The sequence below is a fragment of the Mustelus asterias genome, chromosome 6 (assembly GCF_964213995.1).
Source record: "Mustelus asterias chromosome 6, sMusAst1.hap1.1, whole genome shotgun sequence".
NCBI lineage: Eukaryota > Metazoa > Chordata > Chondrichthyes > Carcharhiniformes > Triakidae > Mustelus > Mustelus asterias.
This window is the reverse complement of record NC_135806.1, coordinates 70,739,425-70,765,758: the sequence shown is the minus strand read 5'-3', so window position 1 is coordinate 70,765,758 and position 26,334 is coordinate 70,739,425. Positions and strand designations below refer to the sequence as shown.

The following is a 26,334-nucleotide window of genomic DNA, read 5'->3' as shown; positions in this document are numbered from 1 at the left end:
TCAATCAAAATTTGGATAGTTACTGCTACAGTAAAAGAAAAGGGGTGGAATTTTAAAAACAAATGGCGAAGGGTCAGGTTCTGACTGAAAACCAGTGATTCTCCCCAGAGAAAGAACCAGGATTTTTCTCCAGATCTTCTGACACTTTGTCAAAAAGAAAATCAGGGTGTGTGTTTTGTGCCACTGTTCATGAGGGGTGGAGCCTAAAGATACCAGCAAGGTGACTCCACAGTGATCGGGAAACCTCTTTTAAAGGATGCCTCAATCTTAAACTAAAATTGAAGACTCCTCCCCCCCACCCTCCACAAACATTGTGACCCCCCCAGCAAACAAGGAGAACATCCCAAACCACCGATCACAGAGGGGCAGCCTCTCCCCAACACTTAATGCGTGGGTCACCTCCCTCCCTTCCCATTCCCAACACAGGTATCAGGTTGACCCGAACCCCCATCATCGTGGGCATTGGGGCATTAGAACCTACAAATTCATGCCCTCTCTGGATTACATTGCCGAATTATGTCACGGGCAGGGACAATCTCATTCTGCAAATCCCATTATGGCCCTCACTTTAAAGTTTGTGGCCATAATGGAATTAGTGCCTGTTGTGAACGGGCCTTGAAAATCAGCCCCCCCCCCCCCCCCCCCCTCCCCCACCCCCCAACCACGCATTGCATCAAAGAGGGAGAATAATGTCTGGAATTTAAAGGCATAAAAACAAATGATCAGATTTATGACTTCAAGATATCACACATCTATCACAATTTATTTAAGATTGGTTCCTAACTGTTTCCTTTCAATGAAATATATTTACCTAGGTTTTTGGGTCATAACTAGCAAAAGCCACTTGTGGAAACAACTCAGATAAGTTGTGAATAGGCGATCTCAGGCTAACTGTGGACTAGTGGTTAAGTTTGCAGTCACTATATTAGACTAGCTGGATAGCAATTATTTCAGGCAAGAGAAAACCTGTGGTCCATCAAAGGTACCTAGCCACAGCTCTTATTCATGCAAGTTATTTTGGTGAAATGTACAACAAATGCTCAAGACTTGGAAATGCCCAGAGGACCAGGCCACCTAAAACAGCCCCTGACCAAATTAGCAATGAGCCATTTTAGGTACAGTGATGTAACATGTATACATCATTGTATCAGTACTGCTGTGTTGTAAGAATATTACAATAAATTATAGCATCCTTATTTTAAATATTGTATTTTTTTCCTATTCATGCATTGTTTGTTATTCAACTGCTAATTTTCCATCATCAAGAAACAGCAGCATAATATATATTTACACTCTTCTGGACTCTCAACAAACCTCCTTTGTTTCTATATATACCTTCTGTAATTTCTAAATATTTGATTGAGGCATTGACAATATCAAGTCAGGTATGGGAATGGGAAAGTTTCTCAAGCAACCCAATAGAGCTATCGATTCAATCCACGCTGCACAATACAAAATTACTGTTTTAAGTAGATTAGACACAAATCATACATCAAATAGACAAATGGTTTGAAGATATCAGACAGTAATGTTTATTTTTATGGTGTGATGACCTTTGACATGGAAGCAACATAGTAAATGTTTAACATTTAAAGTGTCTGTGGAATTCGCAATTAGCTTTGAGGATGTCTGAAATTGACTTATTGAGTTTGCATCATTTGTAAATGGGTGAACTGTAATTTCTTTGAATAATAAGACATGCTTGTCCATAGGTAACCTGGTGACTCCTGACCTGGGAAGAGTACCAACAGGAAGTTAATTAACATGCAAAAGTCACGTGAACAGACACAGGGAGCTGCAGCAGAGGGGAGAACAAAGAATGCACAACAACGAGCTGTGTGTGTGTAATGCACTTCACCAGGGTAAAAAGCAAAGATCGTGTTGGAGCAGGGATTGATTATGAATTGGTTTTACCTCTGCTGCTTCTGTTTTGCCAGAGCCGACCAGGCCACTTAATGGGGTTTATTACAGGGCTCTCTAAGGAATCTGTACCATCAGGAGTCAGAGTACAGGAATGCGACAGAGAATCTGGTGAACTGGTGCGGCGACAATAATCTGTCCCTCAATGTCAACAAACCAAAGGAGATTGTCATCGACTTCAGGAAGCATGGTGGAGGACATGCCCCTGTCTACATCAACGGGGATGAAGTGAAAAGGATCAAGAGCTTCAAGTTTTAGGTGCCCAGATCACCAACAACCAGTCCTGGTCCCTCCATGCCGATACTATAGTTAAGAAAGCCCACCAACACCTCTATTATCTCAGAAGACTAAGGAAATTTGGAATGTCAGCCATGACTGTCACCAACTTTTAAGATGCACCATAGAAAGCATTCTTTCTGGTTGGATCACAGCTGGTATGGCTCCTGCTCTGCCCAAGACTGCAAGAAACTACAAAAGGTTGTGAATGTAGCCCAACCTATCATGCAAACCAGCCTCCCATCCATTGACTCTGTCTACACTTCCCACTGCCTTGGCAAAGCAGCCAGCATAATTAAAGACCGCACGCACCCTGGACATTCTCTCTTCCACCTTCTTCCGTCGGAAAAAAGATACAAAAGTCTGAGGTCACGTACCAACCGACACAAGAACAGCTTCTTACCTGCTGCCATCAGACTTTTGAATGGACCTATCTTCCATTAAGTTGATCTTTCTCTACACCCTAGCTATAACCTTAACACTACATTCTGCACTCTCATTTCCTTCTCTATGAATGGTATGCTTTGACTGTATAGCACGCAAGAAACAATACTTTTCACTGTGTGCTAATACATGTGACAATAACAAATCAATTCAAATCAAATCAAAAGAATGTCATGAACCCAGCTAAGGAGGTTCTGCAAACGTGTATCATTCAGGCAACAATTGCCCCCAGAGACCTCAGATGGAATAGGGCTACTAGTGATTGCAACTCAAGGTCCAAATCAATTATATAGGAAAATGAAAGATCCTATGTGACAAGGACTGATTTAGAGAATTTTGGAACTGGACATAGTGGTCACATGTCTGTGAGTGCTTGTGGTTGTTAAGAGGTACCTTTGTTGTATCGACTATTTAAAGTGAAATTTATTTTTTTATTTGACGGGTTTTTTGGCTGTTAATTCTTGTTTAACTTGTGTTGGTTCTGATTCATGTTAAAACTATAAAAAGTGGATCTTGATAATAACTTCTTCATTTGGGGGTAGTTTAATAATTTGGTTACAGGGCTTATGATCCCCACAGCGATCATAAGAATGAATACCGAACTACACATCAAAAATATAATTTAGCATATAACCATTTTTATGATGATACTTATATCATTGATTAATTTTAGTCCTGGTGAATCATTGTCTTCCACAAGCACTCTTTGTGTATGCATGTGATCAATATCGGAAATGCATATACAAAGTACATTTATTCTAACAGGAAATTGATATTCTTACCTCTGAAAAGATGAGTTAATTGTTGGTTGAGCAATTCTGGAGCTTCTTGAAGAATTTCTGAAACTATTAGGGTGGCACAAGATCCAACTGGCTCCACTACAATTTCACACTGAGTAGAATGTAGTCGCTCTTGTTCATGGTGGTCAATTATTTTGACCACAGCAGTCTCGAGTACTTTGTCATCACTAAAACAAAATAATAATGTACTTTTTAGTAATAGTAATTTGGTAGTATAGAATATGAGTACTGCTGAAAAAAGAGACATGCTATCTGAGCTTTTCGTCTTGCACTCATCAGGATAACACACAGGAATTTGCCAAACTGTAATGGGGGGACAGCAATTTATAATTCATGTAAAGAGAGTGCTGATTGCTTTGCAAGTGGACTCAAGTTGGTGGACACTATGGGGGCGATTTTACCATCTGTTTGCACCTGATTGCACCTGTTTTCAGGCGCAACGTGGTAGTAAAATCAAGCATAAAGTACTTAGCGTGATTGTCGCCAGTTTTTGCGACTGGCGCCATTTTACGAGCGCTGGATTTCCGGCGCAGTCAGCCTCGAAATGGGCGGGAGGTAGGTTAATATATGGAACTGTATTATAACACTGTTCTACATCTGCTTAGCGAGCCCAGCGCTCAATCATCCGGGCTCATCCCCCTTTATGACCTCGCCGGGAAAGGTTTGCGCCAGCGAGGAATAGACATGCTCCCCATGAATGGGGAAAAGTCGACTTGGCCTCATCGGTGGAACCGGAGGCCATTGAGGCTGCCGAGGGAGGCTGTGGGCAAGGGGAGTGCCCCTTGGGAGTGCCAGACTGTCAGTGCCACCCTGGCACCTGAGCAATGCCAGTCTAGCAGCTGGGCAACGCCAGTCTGGCATCTCGGCAATGCCCACGAGGCAGTGCCAGGAGGCCGGGCCAGTGGGGATGATGCCCATTGCCACTCTGCAGGGATTGTGGGGAGGTGGAGGGGGGGAGGGAGGGAGGGAGAGGGAGCCCACTGCCACTCTGCAGCTATTGGTAGGAAGGGGAGAGAGAGAGAGGGGGCCCGCTGCCACTCTGCAGGGATTTGTGGGGGGAGGGCAGCGGGTCCGCGATCGGTGGGCGGATGGGGGCTCCACGATTGGTCTGGATGATGGGAAGTCAACGGGGGCTATTTCTCGGGCCGCAAGCCCCCGCGATTACAGGAGGGGTAGCTGTTTCAGGCAGCCTGCACCAGCAGGAAAGAAGGAGGGAGAATGGGAAGAGAAGAGGGAGGGGAAAAGGGCAGGGAAGAGGGGGGAATGGGGAGGGAAGAGGGGGGGATAGGAAAGGGAAGGGTGAATGGGGAGGTAAGAGGGAGGGAATGGGGAGGGAAAAGGGACAGGGAATGGGGAGGGAAGAGAGGGGAATGGGGAGGCCTGCACATGCGTACTACCTCCCGCCCACAGGCTTCTGCAGCGAGCAACAGGCTTACTGATATTTTTTGAAGGCACATGGGGATGGGGCCTGAAAACACACCCAAAAGACGGATCTGAAATTCTCCCAGTTTCAAGTCCGCTCAGCACTTAGAAAAAGAATGGTAAAATTGCCCCCAATGTCATGAAGAACCCAACCTGGAGCAGTTAAGTGCCCACCTTTAAGCAAACAAAAACACAAGAATGTCAAAAAAATCTCAGCAGTTCTGGCAACATCTGTGAAGACATTTCAAGTCCACGTGAGTCTGAAGAAGAATCAGACCTGCTGAGCTTTTCTGGCCTTTTTCTGTTTTTGTTTCATATTCCAGCATCCGCAGTATTTTCCTTTTACTTTGTTCCGATTCAAACTGGGTAGGTCGACTCTAATTAGTCAAAGCATTGCCCTCGGGAATGCCCCAGGAAAATGACTTCCCTAAGCTTTTGTTCAGATGAAAAAGCTGGTAAGTGCGCACATGCTCCGTCTGTCTGCAAAGAACAGGGCCATGTATGTGAATGTATGTGAAATATGTTTGAAAAAACATCTAAACAAAAACTTAGGGAACAGTCATTCCCTGGTGCATTCCTCAGGGCAATGCCTAGACCAATCAATCAGAATCAACCTGCACTGAATTTGAACAAAGCTAGGCTGCTAATTGCTCCATGGCCGTGCTGCATTCTCCATGGCAATGCCTACACCAATCAGGGTCCATTTGCCAACCAACCAGCACTTTCTTCTCATGCAGTATAAATTGTTGTTACAGTTTGGTAATTTCTTGCATGCTATCCTGATGACTGCAAGACGCAAAACTTAGAGAGCATGTCTCTTCTAACAGCAATATCTAATTTTATATTGTCAACATTGTTTCATACATACTTATTGTTTAATTTCATTTCCATAAGAATTTTATTTTTTTTTAAATTAGGAATATAGGGGCAAACTCAGCAAAACTCTGGTCATAAATTTAGACTCACCAGGTGGAAACATAAATCACAAATGCTACAACAATTCTATAGCCAGCCTCAATTCTGTGTTGCTGAGTAGCCTGATTCTGGGTCCAAAAACACTGTCAAACTGAACCTGCCCTTTACCTGTAATCAATATGTTAGTTAAACCATTAAATCCAAATTCTAAAATATTCCATTCAAGTTATTTCTGCATTATTTTATTTATAAATAAAATGATTGCCTGCTACATATATTATTGGTTTAAATTAGCTGTTTTTAACTCACAGAAAATAAATTAGATCAGTAATGGGAATTAAATCAGTCTTGTGTATTACGAATGGATCAACATTTTCCTACTTAAAAGTTACGGGTGAAATCGTAGCAAAAAATGGCAGAGTGTTTTTTCCAGTGAGAAAAACTGTGTGTTTCCCTCCACCTTGGCCAAGGGACAGTGCCAGGGGTAATTGCCTGGCCACTGCCTCTCCATGTCCCCCTTCTCCAGTGGCTATACTCACCTTTACAACCCCGGGAAGACCCACACGACAGATTTAGATCTAGGTCAATCATTTGTAAAACAGGCCAATATAAAGTCATGCCAGCACGATTTGAATATCCAGGGAGTGAGGGAGGCTCAACATCTGGTGAGCGGAGTGGTTAATTATATTTAAATCTATTTAAATCCATGTAAATCAAGTTCATGCGTATTATGGGCGTGAACCTGATAACGTCGCTGGCAATGGGAGGGGAGATGCGCAACATCCAGAACTTGAGCCCCTGCCGGCATTCCTACAGACGGTGGGAGTGGGCTCAAGATCACCTACTATACAAAATGCTTTCCATTTGAACACTGTTGGCTTGATTTACAAGTGTGCAGCACTTCAAGCAAACTAATAATCTAAATGATTAACTCAATGGCGTTTTTTGCTGTTAGGACTTTTCAATCTTCGGCAGTCCACAACTAAAAAACACTTATTATCGGATGTACTTTATTTACTCCTTGATGTGGATATCTTAAATTCAATGATTTCAGAAATTTTTTAAAATGTAGATAATCCATAAGCCTTGCAGAACGATATTAGCATTTATTGAGCAAGCATGCTTCTTAAAAAAGGGGAGCAGCAGAAAAAACGTTACCCAAAAAGGACAGACCGTTCAGTACTCAGTTAAAAGCTTCTCAAGTGCACAAATACTTGAGAAATCAAACAATGCTTGGATCATTGAATCAGCAGTTCCTATCCTACTAATCAAAATAATGGCAAGTTTCCAAAGATAACAGCATGCTTAAAACATCTTGATTTAAAGAAGCCCTTAGAAGCCTTCATTTCATGATGTGTATTTGTGTTTTATAACCCGTTTTCTTCCATCATCATATTTCCTTCTTTACTTAAAAGGACAGGGTAGTCCAGGGCATCAATCTGCACAAAATTATCATCAATGCCTCTTAATTAGGAGGAGGGTGGTCAACTTAAGAGCAGAAACCAAGACTTAGCAACATCTAACACAATAATTGCCAAGCCATGTGAAATATGATGTAAGGTTTTACAATATGGATAAACATGCAGGCAACTTCAGATTCAAGTTCAATTCATGGCTGTGATAAATCCTGACAATTAAAATAAACAGAACTATAAATCTGAGGCCCATGAACACAAGCTCAAATATTAGCAATTTTTAGTCATGTTCTCTTCTCTCAGCACATCCTGCACATTAAAACCAACCAAACTTGACAAACATGTAAGAATTCTCCATGGATACCATCATATTAGGAGCAAAATATTTGCTCAGAGAAATGCAATCAGTGGTATAGTTTTATTTGTATTTCAATATTGTCATAGAGTATATTATACTGATAATTAAAAAGCAATTCTTTTTTGTTTTGGTCCCACAGCTATCCCTTTAAATCCGATACCACCAATACAGCATTATTACAGTATTTTTATGTTTGCCATTGTTCTTGTCACATTTGTAAAGGATTGAAAGAAGATCAAATACAAAATTTTTTTTAAATGTTGAGTTTCCAAGTTATCCTTATAGTAGCATTTTATTTTTTGGATGAAGCTGGTAGCTTCAAAATTCTATCAAGCTTTGGTCACAGAGTGAGAACTACGAAAAGGGGCAGAGCTGAACTAAACAAACTGAAATAATTTGTAAAGAGAGTAGCAGTAATAGGTATCTGTCTGACTCAGAAGACGATAGACTGCACCTGGGTTGTATGTCACTCTTGGAATGAACATCATCAGTAGCTATGGAGGCCAACTCATGAATGGCAGTCCATTCCATAGCTGGCACCAATGTCAACTGATGTTTTGTCCTTCCTCAGGGTTCTCTTTATGGCCATCTGGTCATTTCTCATGAGCTCTGCTATTTCCACACACTTCTTGACAGCCCGACTCCAGGCACTCTGGTCAGCAGCACGGGGTTCCCTTGCTTTGACTCTGATCCTGGTCAACCAGAGGTCTCACTCACAGGCGTCCTGGTATTGCAGACCCTGCATGTGACTCCCCGTAGCCTCTGCCCCGGCACTGCACTTTGGCACAGGTTGGCACTGCACTGCCAACCTGTGCCAAGGGTCAGTGCAGGGGTAGTGCCAGGTGACACTGCTGGACATGTCCCTTTGCCCACAGAGGTTATATTTACATTTCACCCCCGGGGATCTCTTTGGCTGATGCACATTTTTAAATAGCTGTTGTAAACCTCGAGGTTTGAACATTCAATGGGGGAGTGGGGGGGCGGGGGGGGGGGGGGGGGTCATGTGGCGGGGTGCTGGTGAATTACATTGAAATGAACTCAAAAACATTAAAATGAGGTTCTCCCCCTTTGTGGACGTGAACTTTGTTACGTCACTGGTGAGGGACGTAGAAAATCGGGAAACGTGATCTCGCCGGCAAAAATAGCATTTCCCAATTCTCGCCATATTTTCCGCCCACGTTGCCATTCTCTCTGACGGCAAATGCAGGCTGAAAATTGCCCCCATTAACTCTGTTTCTCTCCACATATGTTGCTTGACCTGTTGAAATTTTCCAGAATTTTTTGTTCTTGTTTCTGGTTTCTAGCATCTACAGCATTTTACTTTTGTATTAGTAGAAACTAAATTTGATATCCAGTCTCAGCGTCTAAAATGGCCAGTATCAAAGTTTCCTCACACTGCAAGAGAATATAGCTGCTTCACCACAGGAAATGGGTGCAGCCCTGTTTTTTATTCTCATAATGTCCAAATAGCCAGTGCACTAAGGGAAATGGGTATGCTCTTTGATGCCATATATAGAGAAAGTTCCCCCACAGTAAATTACAGTTGAAAATTGCATTCCCTCCCACTAAAGATCAGAAGCTCACTTCCCCACCCCCTTTAAACTGCCACAGCACTGAATCTTTTTAATAGAATTTCTTGTGTTTATCATGTATATCGAGCCGAATGTACATATTGTCATTATGAGGATGCCATTGTGAATTTTTTCTTCCTCATTGGTTATGTGTTTAGTTCTGATTTTTCCTCGTTCCCACATGATTATTTTTATTTGTAATACTTTCTAATTTCATCAATCATGTTAACCACCCTCTCATTTCAATAAAAGTATTTCTAAACTGTGTAAATAATTGTGCATTATCATTTAGCTTAACTTTTGCCTTTTATTAAGAACCTCCGCTTTTAGTAATGTTCTAAATAAATACTCATCTTTGTGAATTTTGTCTGTGTATGTATCTAGGTTTTTTGAGATTCAATTTTTCCCACTGATGCCATTTTTTTATTTTAAAAATCTCCAAATATACTAAATCTGCCTTTCTGACCTTTACACTTATGCAAAGGAATGAGTTTCTATTCGTTATTAAAATAATTCCATTGCTAATTTAAATTCCAGAAAATGAGGAGCTCCTAATAGGTAGCTTGTATCTTCAACAGAAGAACTCTACCAGCTTATATGTACAAAATTTCAGAAAAGTAATTTTCACTTATAAAGTAACTTTATGGGGACAAGATGACAGAGACTTGGGGGCAATCTTAACTCCCAAAAATAGGCCAGTCTTATTCAGGTGAGAGGTTATAAAGTGAAAATCTAAAACAGGAATCTAACCTACCCCCTTCCATTCTGAGTAGTGGCAGGATGAGGGACAGCCAACCAATCCACTCTCACCAGGCAGGTTGCTAATTTCATTAATTTTAATGTTAAAATGCATGGCCCCATTTAGTAATGATCCTAATGTTGATCTCAGTCAGCTGAGTTTCCCTGGCATCACGAAATCTGTCAGGTTAAAGCAGATGAAAAACAACCATTCCATGAAGAAAATGCTTTTACAGTATCCTGGCCAGGAAGATGGGAAAATTTCATAGAATCATAGAATCCCTACAGTGCAGAAAGAGGCCATTTGGCTCATCGAGCCTGCACCGACAACAATCCCACCCAGGCCCTATTCCCTTAATCCCACATATTTACCCTGCTAATAATGGACACTGAAAGTCTGCAAAGGGATATAGGTAGTCTAAGTGAGTGGGCGAGGGTCTGGCAGATGGAGTACAATGTTGGTAAATGTGAGGTCATCCATTTTGGTAGGAATAACAGTAAAATGGACTATTATTTAAATGGTAAAAAATTGCAGCATGTTGCTGTGCAGAGGGACCTGGGTGTCCTTGTGCAAGAATCACAAGGAGTTGGTTTGCAGGTGCAGCAGGTAATTAAGAAGGCAAAGGGAATTTTCTCCTTCATTGTGAGAGGGATGGAGTTTAAAAACAGCGAGGTTATGTTGCAGCTGTATGAGGTGCTGGTGAGGCCACACCTGGAATGCTGTGTACAGTTTTGGGTCTCCTTACTTGAGAAAGGATATACTGGTGCTGGAGGGAGTGCAGAGCAGATTCACTAGGTTGATTCTGGAGTTGAGAGGGTTGGCTTATGAGGAGAGACTGAGTAGGCTGGGGCTATACTCATTGGAATTCAGAAGAATGAGGGGAGACCTTATGGAAACATATAAGATTATGAAGGGAATAGATAAGATAGAAGCAGGGAAGTTGTTTCCACTGGCGGGTGAAACTAGAACTAGGGGGCATGGCCTCAAAATAAGGGGAAGCAGATTTAGGACTGAGTTGAGGAGGAACTTCTTCACACAAACGGTTGTGAATCTGTGGAATTCCTTGCCCAGTGAAGCAGTTGAGGCTACCTCATTGAATGTTTTTAAGGCAAGGATAGATACATTTTTGAACAGTAAAGAGGTGAAGGGTTATGGTGAGCAGGCGGGTAAGTGGAGCTAAGTCCACGAAAAGATCAGCCATGATCTTATTAAATGGCGGAGCAGGCTCGAGGAGCCAGATGGCCTACTCCTGCTCCTAGTTCTTATGTTCTTATCTTCTTTATCCCCCTGACACTAATGAGCAATTTAGTATGGCCAATCAAACTAACCCACACATCTTCCTTCATGTCTGATTTATGTCCAACATTATTATGGCACAAATGGCAGAATACATGTTGGGTTACGTGCTTCCTTCACTGGAATCTGATTGCAGTCCATTATTTCCATCTGGAAATTACACAGCAGGAAAATAAGTAGAACCCATGATGAACAGTTCCCAGACTCTCTTTCCAACCATGGTCATCCAGCACCATTAAAATAAAATCGAGGCTTCCCAATTCAGTTGAATGACTAGATTGTCCATTTATAATCAATGGGCTGACAAAAAATTCAAACTTCAACACATAGCCAATGTCAAAATTAACTCATGTTTAACTCTGTGGAGAAGTAATAATTTTGAATCACCGTACCTTGACAGCATGTTATGATCGACAAGTGTTAAAGTCAGTTTCCCTTCTCTGTTCAACAAATGGAGGTCAATTTCATCTCTGAATATTAAAGCAGAATCAGAGATATTCAGTTGTTGTAAAATGAACACAACTTCAGTGTGAAGAGGAAATTCGGATCTTTGTATATTCAGAACAGGCACATAAAGATCATCTGCTGGATGGGTCTGAAGAGAAAACACACAGAATTCAATTGCAGCACCGTTTTAAATATAAAAAATATGAATCTGCTTTCTCAAAGTAAATTGTTGGAACCACAGTCATCCAGGCAAGTGGAGAGCATCCCATCACGCTCCTGACTGGTGCGTTGCAGATGCTGGTCAGGCTTTGGGGAGTCAGGAGGTGAGTTTCTCTCAGCAGAATTTCTAGCTTCACAGCCACTGCTCCCCAGAATCACTTCCACAAACACTTTTCTCACCCCACAACCCCCCACCAGCTCTGGACACTCTTGCTTCCCCCTCGCCCACTTTCCTGGATGCTCTTCTTCACTCCCCTCTCCACCTCCTTTGCTGGACACACTTCCCCATTCCCGACACTCTTTCCCTCCCCAAACTCTTCTCCAGACATTCATCCCCAGCCTTCTCCCATAAGTCTGCTTCCCTTGCCAACTTTCACTCCAACCTTCCAGACTACCTACTTTTACAGATTTGCCTGCCTCCTTTGTCCAGCCTTAACACAGTATTTGCTAATGGCACTCAGGAGAAGTTATGCAATGTCCCCAAGAAAGAGAAAGTAACACCTACAGACCTCAAAGTCATGCAAGAAGTGAAGATCACCAGGTGCATGACACTTATATAGTGACGTAAAATTGAATGTTCTAAATTCTTGTTGGCAGGGTATTTAATTTGGAGGACAAACTTAACTCCAGCCTTTTAATGAGCATGCATGAGATGATTATGCACACAAATAAAGTTCCCAACATGCTTGACAGGAAGGTCTACCTGTCTTTAACCCATCTTGAAAGTCAGCGGAACAAAGTTCCATCAAATTAAGCCCCCAGCTTAAATTACATGATCTGTGTATTATCTGTAAATTCCCTCTTTGGTTTAGTAATGCAACAGCTCCATTCTGGAATATTCTGCATAGGAGGTGACTCTGGAATGTGATTGCTCCAGGATGAGTTGTCCCATCAGAGGGCTGTGTTCAGTTAACAATGTTTAAATACATTACTTTTCACTTTCCCATTTCAAAATTTCAAAGTGGCAATAACCATGTGAAGAAGTCTCAGAATTGGGATTGAACATAGAGGCCGGGATTCTCCCAAAACAAAATGAAGTGCCCAATGGGCGGGAAAACGAGAGTATTTGCCATCCGTTTTTTGGTCGTACTTACCAGAGCGAATCTCCACCGCTCTGATAACTGCAGAGTGCCTCCACGTGATTCTCTCTGGTAAGGAGAGGACAGGGCCTATTCCCGCCCGAGAGGCTTATAGCATAGTGCTGAGCGAGCCCCTGCCCATGCACTGATCTGTCAGCACAGAGATCGGCGCATGTACACTGCCCCCCCCCCCCCCCCCCCCCCCCGACCACCCGATCGCTGGCCTGCCGGACCTCCCCGGGTCAGTTCTGATGTCCACCCCCAACTTGACCAGCCCCAAAGTGCCCCCACTATCCCCCCCCTCCCCCCACACATCCACCAGCCACCCCAACCTACCCTTCTCCCCCTCACCCCACTCCTGCCAGCCACCCTGATCTACTCCTCTCGCCCCACCCCACCCAGCCCCAAACCCCCAATGGCCAGCCCCAATCTCCCCCCATCCTTGGCTAGCACCAGCCAACCCCCTCCCCCCACCCAATTTCCAGTGCAGAGCTGATTGCGCTAAAACAAAAGTGCTTAGGAGACTTGCGACGGCTGGCAACTCGAACAGCTCAGTGGGCTGGGAGAATCCGGACCATAATCTTCCGACATAGAAGCCAAAATGCTACCACTAAGCCAAGCAGAGTGGAGCTGGCCATTCTACTTACAACTGCGTTGGAGGAACACAGACTCCTGTAGCAACATGCAATGACACCAAAGGAAGACCCTGCGGTAGGAGACCAGAGGACCACGGGGTAGGAGCAGAGGTCAGAGGCCACACCAGCCATGCAGGGGGTATGAAGGCTCTGAAGGAAACCAAGGGTCTACCAGACCTCTGTTTTCTTCCTGGAGCTGTCGGACAACATGTGCAGTCAAAGACTCCACCTCATGAGGGAGACTGTGCGGTACCTATGCCACATCCTTGCTGACTTGCAACCAAGGTTGTGGTGGAGGACACCTGCTTCCTGTGGCTGTCAAGCTCACAGCAGTCCTCAACCTCTATGCCACAGAGTCCTTCTAGGGTTCCACGGGAAACCTCTGTGGGATCTCACAGGTATCTGCCCATCAGTGCATCTGTGAGTGATGGATGCATTGTATGTACAGACTCTGGACTACATTCACTTTGACCTGGACCAGATCTGGCAGGACAAGAGGGCTACAGGCTTCAGGCGCATAGCTGGTCTGTCCACAACTGCAGGGGGTGACAGACTGCACCCATTTCGCTTTCTGCACCCCATGGCACCAGGAAGTCCCTTTCATCAACCAGTCAGCGAGGAATCCCACAAGATCCTTTCACTTTGGTTCTTCCACTGTACTGGCTGTTCCCCTCTCTGACCTGCTTCCAAACCATGTTGTTATTGCTTTTGCTGCTCCTGACTCTGAGAGAATGATGGTGCTCATCCCACCCCCCTTCACTTGAATCCCAATTCCTCACAACCTTCTCTTACCCATTACCTTTCTGTTGTCTTTCTTCGCCGCCCACCACCACCACCTCCCCATCCCTAGCCTCCATTTCCATTTCTCTTTCAAGTCTCCATTCTCCAATCTCCTCTTCCTCTTATCCGCTATTTCAGAACACACATGATATTCATGACTCCCCAGTTCCCTCCCATTGGCAATCCAGTCTTTGGTGGCTCTATGCGGTGCTGGTCAGGTGACATCAGAGAAGAGCAGGAAAGGGCAATTTAAACAATGTAAATAATCCTGAATCAGCACCCTGGAACACAAGCCCCATTTCGAGAGAGCATGGGTCCTTTCAGAGCTCAGAATTCTTTACCAAGCTTCCACAGAGCAGAGAAACTCCTCAATTCCTGGGATAGAATTATGCATGCATTTGATCCCAGAGACAGCACAGTTTTCCTGCCAATATGAGTGCTGGGTAAACAGATCCCCATTCCACAAATGAAGTTATCTTTTCACATTTTGCCATTTCGCACTTATCTGTTTAGCCTGTATTTACAATTGCAAACAAATTTGGTGCATTGCAGCTGTCCATTAGGTAAATTACTTACGAGCCTCTATGACGTCAAGGTGCAGTTGTGTCAATAAGTGTTTTTTTTGTACAGGCTTTACCGTATTGATTTAGTTCATCATTGTTGGTGAGCCTTTGCAGTATGCGCATGTGACTGTTGCATTTTCATACATTGAAAGAGACTAGATTTCACAAGAATTTCAGTGGCTTTGAAACCTTTCCTCTAGATGGGAAGAGCATCATATGAATGCTTGGTTTTTACTTTCTTACAAGTTCTAATAAGAAAAATGAAAGAACATAAAAATAGATCCCCAAAATATGCTACAAAAAAACTTTCCTCCTTGAGAGCACTCTCCAACATGTGCAAACCATTAAAAATTCCAGAAAATTGTTTCCAATATAGTTCACGTGGAATTGCACATGCTAATTAGTACCTTGCATTCGGTGCAGCAGCCCTTTACACCAGCCTCAAATAGCGGCCAGAAGCTAGCTGCAAATATTCCCATCAATGGACAATCCACCTATCATCGATGCACTGCAGTGCAGGAGATGAGCAGTTAGCCTCATTTTGTAGTTCATCACACCTGCTCAGAGTATAATCTCCTATGTTTGTATGAATACATACAATGTTTATTAGATTTATAGAAAACGCACATAGAAAACTGATTCTATAATGTTAATGTACCTTATAAAGGAAGTAAGCATAGGCTAAAGCTGAAACAGCAGAGTCCAGGTCACATTCTCTGTCTCCAAGTACAGCATGAATCCTGGGCAGATCATTTCTATTAATCTGAAAAAAAAAAGATAGTCGAGTCAACAGGATATAATCATTTCCAATTTATATTATTTGCAAATAAATATATGTATATATATATGTATATATGATATATTGCCCATATGTATTTCATTGACTTCTTAAATGTATTTCACAGTTAGGTGGATCAGATAAATATTTGCTCGCTAAAAGGAAACTGAGAAGGCTGGAAAAAAACAAGTAAATTCAGATAGATGGATAAGTGGCATCATATTGAAATGACAATCAGATTCATCAACTCGGGAGTGGATTAAAACAAATTGGATCAAATCCCTTATAATTAGTTCAGTTTGTACAATTTGTGACTGTACAGAATCCAGCTTTCAAAAGGATCAAGTACAAATTTTTGTCATTCTTGAATTTCTGGTTGAAACCAAATGGAGAATTTGCTGACAGGTAGGAACAAATTCCCACACAAATATTTAATTTACCAGTTTTTGTACAAGATATATAATTCACTTCTTGAGTAATCTCATAAATTAGCTTTGTACGATGGCCATGCAATGATATAAGTTATCCAAAACCTATTATCAAGATTGCGACAAAGATGAAGTAGTAATCTGAATTCCAAATTCAGTGATCCACAGCTGTTTCAGTTCTCGCAGTTGCAATTCACTTAACCTATCTCAAATGAATCTTGTTTGCAAAGGTTAAATTTATGTCTGCATGCATAACACTTAGCTTTTCTACTACAATTTTTTTTCCATCATTGCAAAATTGCAAGTTCTAGGATCATTTCTCTCCTTTCCATGCTTATCATGGGAACAGATTTGGTATGGTGACTTGAATTACATTCGTTTTTCTATTGAGTTGATTCATTATAAATATGGAATACAAACCAATCATATTTTCAAACTGTTAGATATTTACATAGGAACAGAAGTAGACTGTTCAAACACCTGAACATGCTTAGCCATACAATCAGATTGTGTGATTTGCACCTTAATCCATCTACCTATTAGGTTCTCGTACCCAAACACAACAAAAAATCTATCAATCTCAGTTTTGAATTCTTCATTTTGCATGGTCTCAACATTTTTTGGGAGGAGCAACTTCCAGATTTCCATAATTCTCGTGTGAAGGTTTAGAGAGACATGGGCCAAACGCAGGCAAATGGGACTAGTTCAGTTTAGGAAACCTGGTCGGCATGGATGAGTTGTGCCAAAGGATCTAATTCCATGCTGTAAATCTCTATGATTCTAAGAATGGTTACTTGACATCACCAATTTCAAGCTGTACACTCTTGTTCTGGACTCCTCCACCAGAAGAGAGTTTCTTTTTATCTAGCCCATCAAATCCTTTAATCATCTGAATCACCTCAATTAGATCATCTCTTCAGCCAGGGTTTTCCAGTCCCAAACCCACCAGGACCAGAGTGAATTCCTGTCGGACGTCAACTGACTAGTCTGTCAAATTTTCCATCCCGCCTGAGACGATTCCTGCCATGAGTGGGATCGGAAAATTATGCCTTTAATCTTCAATAACAAGGGAATACAAACTAAATTCGTGCGACTCATCGAAATAAATAACCATTTTAACCCCAGTAGAATTCAATAAAGAGTTGCTTTCTTTCCTTCTGGTCAGTACAATTCTGGCGAACTGCACCACCTTTAATTACCAATATATCATTCCTAATGTGCAATATCCAGAACAGAACTTCAGATTAACAACAGCTTCAAACGACCATGGCATAATTTTCAAGTTTATTAGTGTGGTAACTGATCGACTGCTTGCCTACATTCACTAAATATATGAAAATATATTACAAACCAATTGATCTCCCATTGTTCACAGGCTAAAGTGTGTGTGTCTCTGTTTAACTTTGCCTCTGCTATATGTCAAAAACGTGGAGAAGAGGAAGCATTTAAAGCTTTTTTTTTCAAGCACATCACTGCATACATATATCAAAATTAATCTGGGTCTACATGTACATGTGTAACAGTATATAATAATGTCTGTTCAAAATTGGTACAGTTGAAGATACTGACAACTGAGTTGATAACAGTAAACTTTATTTCTCCAAAAGGAACTTAAGCTAGCTCAACACCGGCCAACAAATTAATGTCACAGAAGCAGCAAATTTCAATACAAAGACTGGTTTAATATCAGCTTTTCAAGCAAATGTCATGGGACAGGTTTCATGGGATAGATGTCTCCCAATGGAGATACAAAATCAAGTCACAAAATGCTTTTTTTTGATTAAAAAGCAATTTTCCTCTGCCTTCCTGACCCTACAACATGTTTGAGTGACCTTTTTACAGGTCAGAAAGGCATTGGGTATAAAATATACACACATCTCTTTCAAGATCAGGGTCCCCATTGTGAGGATCACAGGAAAACTGCATTTCATCACACACACTATTTTTGTATGGTGGTGTGGGTTTTGGTCGCCCTAAAAGAACTTATCTTTTTGAAGAACTCATGGTCACTGGGGAAGCTTACGGAGGAGTTGGAAATCTGCTAAAAAGTAAGTCTAAAATGTTTTGACACCTTTAAGGGGCACAGTGGTTAGCACAGCTACCTCACAGCACCAGGGACCTGGGTTCGATTCCCAGGGTCACTGTCTGTGTGGAGTTTGCACGTTCTCCCCCTATCTGCGTGGGTTTCCTCCAGGTGCCCTGGTTTCCTCCCACATTCTGAAAGACGTGCTGGTTAGGTGCATTGACCCGAACAGGCGCCGGAGTGTGGCGACTAGGGGAATTTCACAGTAACCTCATTGCAGTGTTAATGTAAGCTTTATTTTTGACTAATAAATAAACTTTAAATGTCACTATTAGATGCTGTATTGTAATATAGATGTATTTTTAATTCAGTGATTCATTGGAGTGATCTGCCATGCAAAGGTAGATAACTGTTTCGTTGACTACCATTGTGTAAGTGTTGTCATACGTTACTGTATTTTTTCCATTGAAGAGTGCCCTACTGAACTAGAAATGTAAAAAAGACATCCTGTCAGTCTCTGTTGTCATGTTTTTCCCTATGATTTAAATTGTGCTGGCTGTTAAAAAAATCCCTGTCTTTGAAAGTTGAAAAAAAAGGCTTGACATCTGCTCCTCTCCACTAATTGACAGGCACTTTGATTTAAAATGGAAATAGGACACCATTCTGTTCAGTCAATTTCAGGCAATGTAGCCGGAAGCTTTTGTTATTACATCTGTAGCCATTATCAATGCTTGGCTGGGCTTCAAAGTTGATAATGGTTTCAGTTCAGCAGCTGGTCTATTGATCCAAGAATGATTGACACTGATAAAAAGCTGTAATAATACAATATGCCTTTGATGTGATTCTTTGTTTTGTCACAAATTTGCCAGGCAGTTAAGGGATTATAATTTTTTACACTGGAATAGTTTTTTTTCTTTCCAATATCAACGATGATAGCCACAATTTTGTAGCCACACTAGCCACGGGTGAAAATCCAATAATGGTCACTAAATCTCACGAGAAGCCAAAAACAGGATTTGTGCCGGTAAGATTTTGTTTTCCAATGTTCCCGCCTCTCTCCAATGACACAATCAGGTTCACTCCCAGACGGACAGTATTTTCTTACCCAGCCGGCATGATGTCACACCAGCTGGAATCACTACTAGTTTTCAAAATTGATAGCCAGTCATGATGACCTCGCCAGGGATGCACAGGTAAGTATAGCTCCCCAGGTGTTGAGGGATTGCCCTTGGGAACCTGGCACTGCCTCCGGGACATTCCCTTTGTGTATGATGGGGGTTGCACACCGATACTTGTGGGGTGGGAGAGCGCCCCGATGCGTGTGAGGGGGGGATGTCCCGATGCCTGTGTCATGGGGAGGGAGGTGTTCCCCGATGTCTAGTGGAGGGGGGGGGGTGTCTCTCCATTGGTTATGGGGAGGGTCCTTCCTGTCCATTGAGGGGTTGCGGGGGGGGGGGGGGTTATTTTTGCGCACATCAGGGTGCTTTATAAAAATGGGATCCCAATCTCTGTGGAGCCAACCTTGCCAAGTTATCAGGTCCCACCCTGCCAAAGTGATGTAGTGAGCCATTCCTCCAGACTCTCTGTATGTGGAGTGTCAGACAATCTGGAGAGAAATCCCAGCTGTAGCTGGAGGGATACACACTGGTTTTCAGACGGAAACTAACACTGACAAATCTTGGGAAGATTCCAGCAAGTGGGTTTGAATTCACGGTTTTACGAGGTTGTTAGAAGTTTATTTTTTTCCCCAATGATTTTAAAATATTCCCAGTGTTATTGCATGGTCCTTGCCAACTATTAACAATGCATACTGGGTGAGTGACTATGGAGGATTAATGGAGACAATTAAACAATGTTGGGAGCTGGGCTGCTGTGTTGGAGAACTGAGGCAGGCCTTTTGACTAGCACCACATTCCTCATGAGCTCCATTGAGGTTCGCACAATGAATTGCAAACCTGACCCTGAGTGAAACGATAAAATTCCTGGGCAAAGTCCAGGTATGCATTTTGGAAGGTGCAAGAGTGTGCACATCAGGTTTTCCCAAATCTACAGGAAAATCCAACCTCATATCAAACAAAAAAGGCCAGACAGTACAAATAAATGGCTGTCAGCCATCAGGCAAAAGCAAATGTTTTGAAATTTCAATTCATGAATCAAAGGAATTTTTTGTTAAGGAAGCTTGTTTGGAACTAGGCTTCACACAGGAAAGTTACCAACACTTGATCTACAAACATCTGCAATACGTACAAGAATAACAACTTGTATACTTATAAAACATCTTTAACACAGTAAAATATCCCAAGGCACCTCACATGTGTTTTATCAAACAAAATTTGACACTGGGCCATAAGGAGATAGGAGAGCTTGGTCAACGAGCAGTTAAAGGAAGAAGGAGAGGAAAAGACGGGGAGAGGCTTGGCGAGGGAATTCCATATCTCAAGATTCAGGTAACTCAAGGCATGGCCACTGATGGTGGAGTGACTAAAATTCAGAATGTACAAGAGGCCAGAATTGGAGAAGCACAGATATCCTGAGAGGATTATGGAGCTGGTGGAGTTTACAGAGATAAAACAAACAGAGACCATGGAAGAATTTAAACACAAAGGAAGAAAATTTTAAAATTCAGACATTGCTTAAACAAGGTCAATGTAAGTCACCAAGCACAGGGTGATGGGTGAGCAGCATTTGGTGTGAGTTAGAGCACAGACAGCAGAGTTTTGGATGAGTTTAAGGCAGAATGTGAGAGTCCAGCCAGGAGTGTTTTGGAATAGATAAGTCCAGAGATAACAAAGGCATGGATGAGGGTTTCTGCACATGAATTAAGCCTAAAGCAGTGTCAAAGCATTGCCAAAGACGTGGAAATAGGCAGTCCTAGTAATGGTGCGAATATAATTGTTTTGGTTGCTAGACAGGCAGCTATGGCACGAAGCTAAATCCAAAAATAACACATGGAGCTCAGATAACTGAGAGAGCACTCCTTGAATCATACAGGACAACAACAAAAATGGAGAATAGTTTAATCAACAAAACAATAGAGCCAACACCACAGGCCAGCTCGAGTACAGATTATTGAAACTACAATCTGGGAGTTGGTGGCGTAGGGGTAATGTTGCTGAATTAATAATCCAGAGGCCCAGGTGGGGACAAGCCTTCAAATTACACCATGGCAGTTGGAATTTGAATTCAATTAATAAATCTGAAATATGAAGCTAATCTCAGTAATGATGAACATGAAACTATCATCAATCATTGCAAAAACCCACCTGGTTCAATAATGGCCTTTAGAGGAGGAAATCTACCATCCTTTCCTAATCTGGCCCACAGTAATGTGGTTGACTCTGAAATCTTCATTTCAAGGACAATTAGGAATGGGCAACAAATACTGGCTCTGCCAGCAACACCCACATTCCATAAAAGAATAAAGAAAAGAAAATCAGGTTTGTATGTGCAACAATCCCATGTGCTTAAACAAAACAATGAGGTAACATCAACCAATGCCAAAATCTGAAGGCACTGCAGAGAAACTTGCTGAGATGAGTCTTCTCTATACTTGAAGCAAGGTTGGGATATTGTGAGAAAATCAATAAACTAAGTTGAATATCCTGTAGGGAGAAAGCTTACGAAGTCTTACATGGTCACAAGAGTGTAGAGACAATCGTGTTAAGTCTGGCTTTGGGAGCTTCATAAAACACAAAGAACAGAAACTTCACAGCAATGTTTCCAAAGTAAAGCCCAGGACTGGGTAAGAAAAAGACACTATTTGCATTTCCAGAAGTAATACATTTTGGACACAATTGCTACCAAGCATCTTGAACGAAATCAAAATAAGGTCCAAGAAGTTGGTAAACAGAGTTCCAAAAAAACAAAAACAGAACTAGAGACAGTAACTGCATGCTACACATTTGATGAAATTTGTTCCAAGACAAGTGCCCAAACTGTTTGTAACCTCATGAAAATTCATGCACCTTTCAAATGAATCGCAAACTGGAAATAGCTTTTAAAGACATAAAGCAATTTATCAAACATTTTCAATAACCAATGTTGCAAAATTTAAAAGAAAATTAATCACATTCAAAGCTGAGGTATCACACTGAGTTAGGTGTGAGGATAAAGCATAAAAACATTGCCCCATGCATGGACAAAGCGGAAGGGAATGTTGTTAAAGCTATTAGAAGAAAGGTGGGATAGGGTTGTGATTTGTTTTCTGAACTGTTGAATATTATCATAAAGCTGATACTGCAATGTTTGGTATCTGCAGCAGTGCTACGAATCAGGTGGTGGTGCCTCATATTGTAATGTCCCAAAGTCTGGTAAGCATCTCAAAGCCACAATTGTCATGGAGCATCTATGCCTCTGAAAGCCTGTGCAGCTGTTACACACTAAGATCATTATTACAGCATAATGTTTTGAGCGCTTGAACAATGTGCAGTTCAACATTGTACCTGGCTCGAGCTATTATACCCCCACAACTGCTTTGAAGTGAGCAGCAGCCCTTTACGAGCTACTCCTACTTCAAAAGACTGAGCAAAGTCAAATCAGGTCAGCATATGAACTGCACTACTTTACACAAAAAGCACCTGCGGAGGAACCACTGCACATAAATCACATTATCAGACCCTATAAATGTTATTTTACTGGTGAATGTATTGAGGCTATGAGGAATATGCATGATTATTATCACAGATAATTATTTGAGAAAGCTTTTTTGGTATTAAAGGCAAAATGACTCATTAAATAGAAAATAACCTATTAGAAACCAGGGTAAAACAATTCAACACATAACCAAAGATTAGGAAGATAGTTGGCCAATATCTTGATGTGACAAGATATGTTGCTGAACCAGTAAAATCTTTGTCCATTATCATCTCAGCAACAATACAAGGTATTGTGCAAAAACACCGCAAGCTCCTGAGAGGTCTCTGCAACTTCATTCTGATCCATCACAAGGCTCACTTCAAAAAAAAACTTGTCATCTATCAAAATCAGTTAAGTTGCAGTAAGTGAAGCCCCAGTAATATAAAGCAATCATTCAGCTGAATGCTTCACAGGCAAACTGGGCAGTAGGCCAATGTACTATTCTTACATGAGCAATTTGGCTGCTTCCTGTGTCAACTGTTGGAAACTGCAAAGGCTGGCAATCTTTAATTATTTAAACAAGGTTCAGCCTTTTGTAGGTTTGGTAAATTTGGGCAAGCTACTGAAGCACTCCTACTTCAGTTCTGGTTGGGGGTGAAGAGAAAAAAATATTTGGATGAAAGGTTATTTTTCAATTCTGCAAAGTACAGTATGATTCATCACAGAAGGCAATCGTTTATTTTAGCATATTGTGATGATAGTGTGCTATTGCTATGTTTTAATATTTAAGTGGACTGTTTAAAATTCAGCTTTTTGCTATATATAGTCGGTATGTCTGGAGCACATTTAGTTCAGATGCTGGGAGAGCAGGATAATTACTAATTTTAGCCATGTAGTGTTTACTAAGATAGAGCTAATGGATTTCTGTTTACAAAAAGAATAGGTCCCCTGGGGTTTTTGATTAAAGGAATAGAATGTGGGTTTAGGTAGGCAGGATCATGTGATGATGTGGTTAATGGGAAGAGCTCAGTCTATAACAGAGAAAAACAGCTTTTCCATTCTGGCTGCGATTTGTTTGAAGATAGAGTTGTATAAGCTGCATTGAGACTCATTCGCTCTTTCTCTGAAAGCTTCATTATAGCAAGTATATTTATAGTTGCTAACTGTATTTCAAGTGTTTTTTAAGTCTGTTGCTTATTTGGAAATGAAACAGTGATAAGTTAGAAATTGTTTCCTTTCATTATTCAACTATTATTTATTAAGCTGCTTCATTTTTAGAGTCAATATTAAACTGTTATTAAATAAAGTTTGTTTTACTATAAAAGATCCCTAATTTGTCAGTGGAATTACCTCTGGAGTGAAGCATCCTATCCACACATTTATGCCAAAATAGAAAAATATTTGGGGTCTAGTCTGGTGTCCGAATGTAATTTGGGCTTCTGGTCTAGGACCCTAACAATATAAATGCAATCTATTTTGACAAACATGGCACTTAAAAGCAAAGGGCTCCATGTTTAAATGGCTTTGTTTTATATTTAACATTTCAGAAGATGTGGACATCGCTAGCCTGGCCGGCAATCATTGCCCACCATTAAATCCCTTCAAGAAGATAGTGCTGAGCTGCCTTCTTGAACTACTGCAGTCCATGTGGTATGGATACACTCACAGTGCTGTTATAAACGGAGCTCCAGGATATTGTCCCAGACAGAGTGAAGAAATCAGAATAAAATTCCAAGTCACGATGTTGGGTGGCTTGGCGTGGAACTTGTAGGTGGTGGTTCTCTAATGCATCTGCTGCCCTTGTTCTTCTAGGTGATAGAGGTTGCAGGTTTGTACATTAGAGTCAAATGAGCATTGGCGAGTTCTGCATTGCATCATATTGATGGTACACACTGCTGCTACTGTACATCAGTGATGGAAGCAGTGGATGTCAAATGTGGTGAATGCAGTGACAGTCAGGTAGGCTGCTTTATCGTGGATATTGATGAGCTTCATGAGTGTTATTGGAGTTCCACTCATCCAGGCAAGTGAAGAGAATTTCATCACACTCCAACCTTCTGCCCTTTTGATGCTGGACAGGCTTTTGGGAGTCAGGAGGTGTGTTACTGCAGAATTTCTAGTCTCTAATCTGTTCTTGTAGCCACAGTACTTACATGGCAAATCCAGTTCGGATTCAGCTATGATAATGCCATTGAATGGTTAGATTCCAGCTTGAAGGTGTTGGTCATTTCCTGGCATTTGTGTGGCACAGATGTCACCTACCACCTATCAGCCCAAGCTTGAATGCTGTCTCGGCCTTGCTGCATTGGGAGCGTGTTTGCTTCAGTTTCTGAGGTGTCACAAATGGTGAATTATGTGCAATCATCAATGAGAATCCCCATTTTGAGCTTATGTTGGAGGGAAGATCATTGGTGAAGCAGCTGAAAATGATAAGTTATAGGACACCATCCTGAAGAACTCCTGCAGCGATATCCAAGGATTGAAATGATTGTCCCTTCATTGGGTGGCATGGTGGCACAGTGGTTAGCATGTTGCCTCCCAGCACCAGGAACCCGGGTTCAATCCCAGCCTTGAGTGACTGTGTGGAGTTAGCATGTTCTCCCCCTGTTTGCTGCTCCAGTTTCCTCCTACACTCCAAAAATGTGTGGGTTAGGTTGGTTGGCCATGCTAAATTGCCCCTTAGTGTCAGGGAAATTAGCAGGGTAAATATGCGGGGTTACGGGATAGGGCCTGGTTGGGATTGTTGTTGGTGCAGGCCCGATAGGCTGAATGGCCTCCTTCTGCACTGTAGGGATTCTGGATTCTAACCATTACTGAGGCGAGCTTTTAATTCCAGATTTATCAATTGAATTTAATTCCACCAGTTCCCATGGCAGGATTTGAGCCAATATTCCTTGTCATCTGCATTGTTAATCCAGTGTCAATGTCAATTTAAGTAACCTATGTCAATTTTATTGATCTTAAGTGAAGCTCATTTTTGTCTTGGTATCAACTTTAATACTATTTAATTATTCTGCAAGCAGGTTTTGTTAATTTAACTGTTAGAATATTAAATGATCCATTTAGAACTTGGATTATACTTTGGCTGATTTCAAAGTATAATAAGAAATGAGCTTTCTTTATTTGCATTTTAATAAATTGCATTATGTTCTGTCTGACACTTTTCTTAAAAGTAAATATCTCAAGGAAATTCATAAAGAAATAACTTGCACTTGTGTAAGAACTTTCATGAAGTGGTTTGGTAGTGTTGATTGAAGGAGGAATGTTGGTCAAAACACTGCAAACTCCCTCCTTTTCTTCAGGTAGAACCATGAAGACTTGGACTTCCAACTGGAAAAGGAGACATGACTCCACTTTAAAGTTTCATTCCCCCAAAAGATGCCACCTCTGATAATGCAGTATTCCCTTGATACTGCAGTTGTGTCATCCTCCACTGCTTTGTACAAATGACTATTTTTCAAGCATAAACAGAGACAATGAGTGACAATCATAAGACTATTCGGTCAGTGGGGACATTAGAGAGGAGCTGGATCGTCTTTCCTCAACGTCCAATTCCTACAAACATAACAATAATCAATGACAGAATATAGGAGTGCTGTGAATAATTGGTAAATACTGAGGTGACATTTAAGGGAGGGTAAGAGGACAGTG

At 41.6% G+C, this 26,334-nt stretch overlaps 1 protein-coding gene across 2 annotated transcripts in view; it reads right to left on the bottom strand.

Annotated features, from left to right (window-relative positions):
- The window catches only part of LOC144494920 (protein prune homolog 2-like), a 421,892-nt gene that overhangs the window by 325,103 nt on the left and 70,455 nt on the right, over window positions 1-26,334 (bottom strand). For both annotated transcript variants that reach the window (XM_078214519.1, XM_078214521.1), the window contains exons 2-4: window positions 15,538-15,642; window positions 11,549-11,751; window positions 3,423-3,607 (exon numbers count right to left, since the gene is read on the bottom strand). In XM_078214519.1, the coding sequence (XP_078070645.1) occupies window positions 3,423-3,607; window positions 11,549-11,751; window positions 15,538-15,642 (493 nt within the window). The remainder of the gene's footprint in view (window positions 1-3,422; window positions 3,608-11,548; window positions 11,752-15,537; window positions 15,643-26,334) is intronic.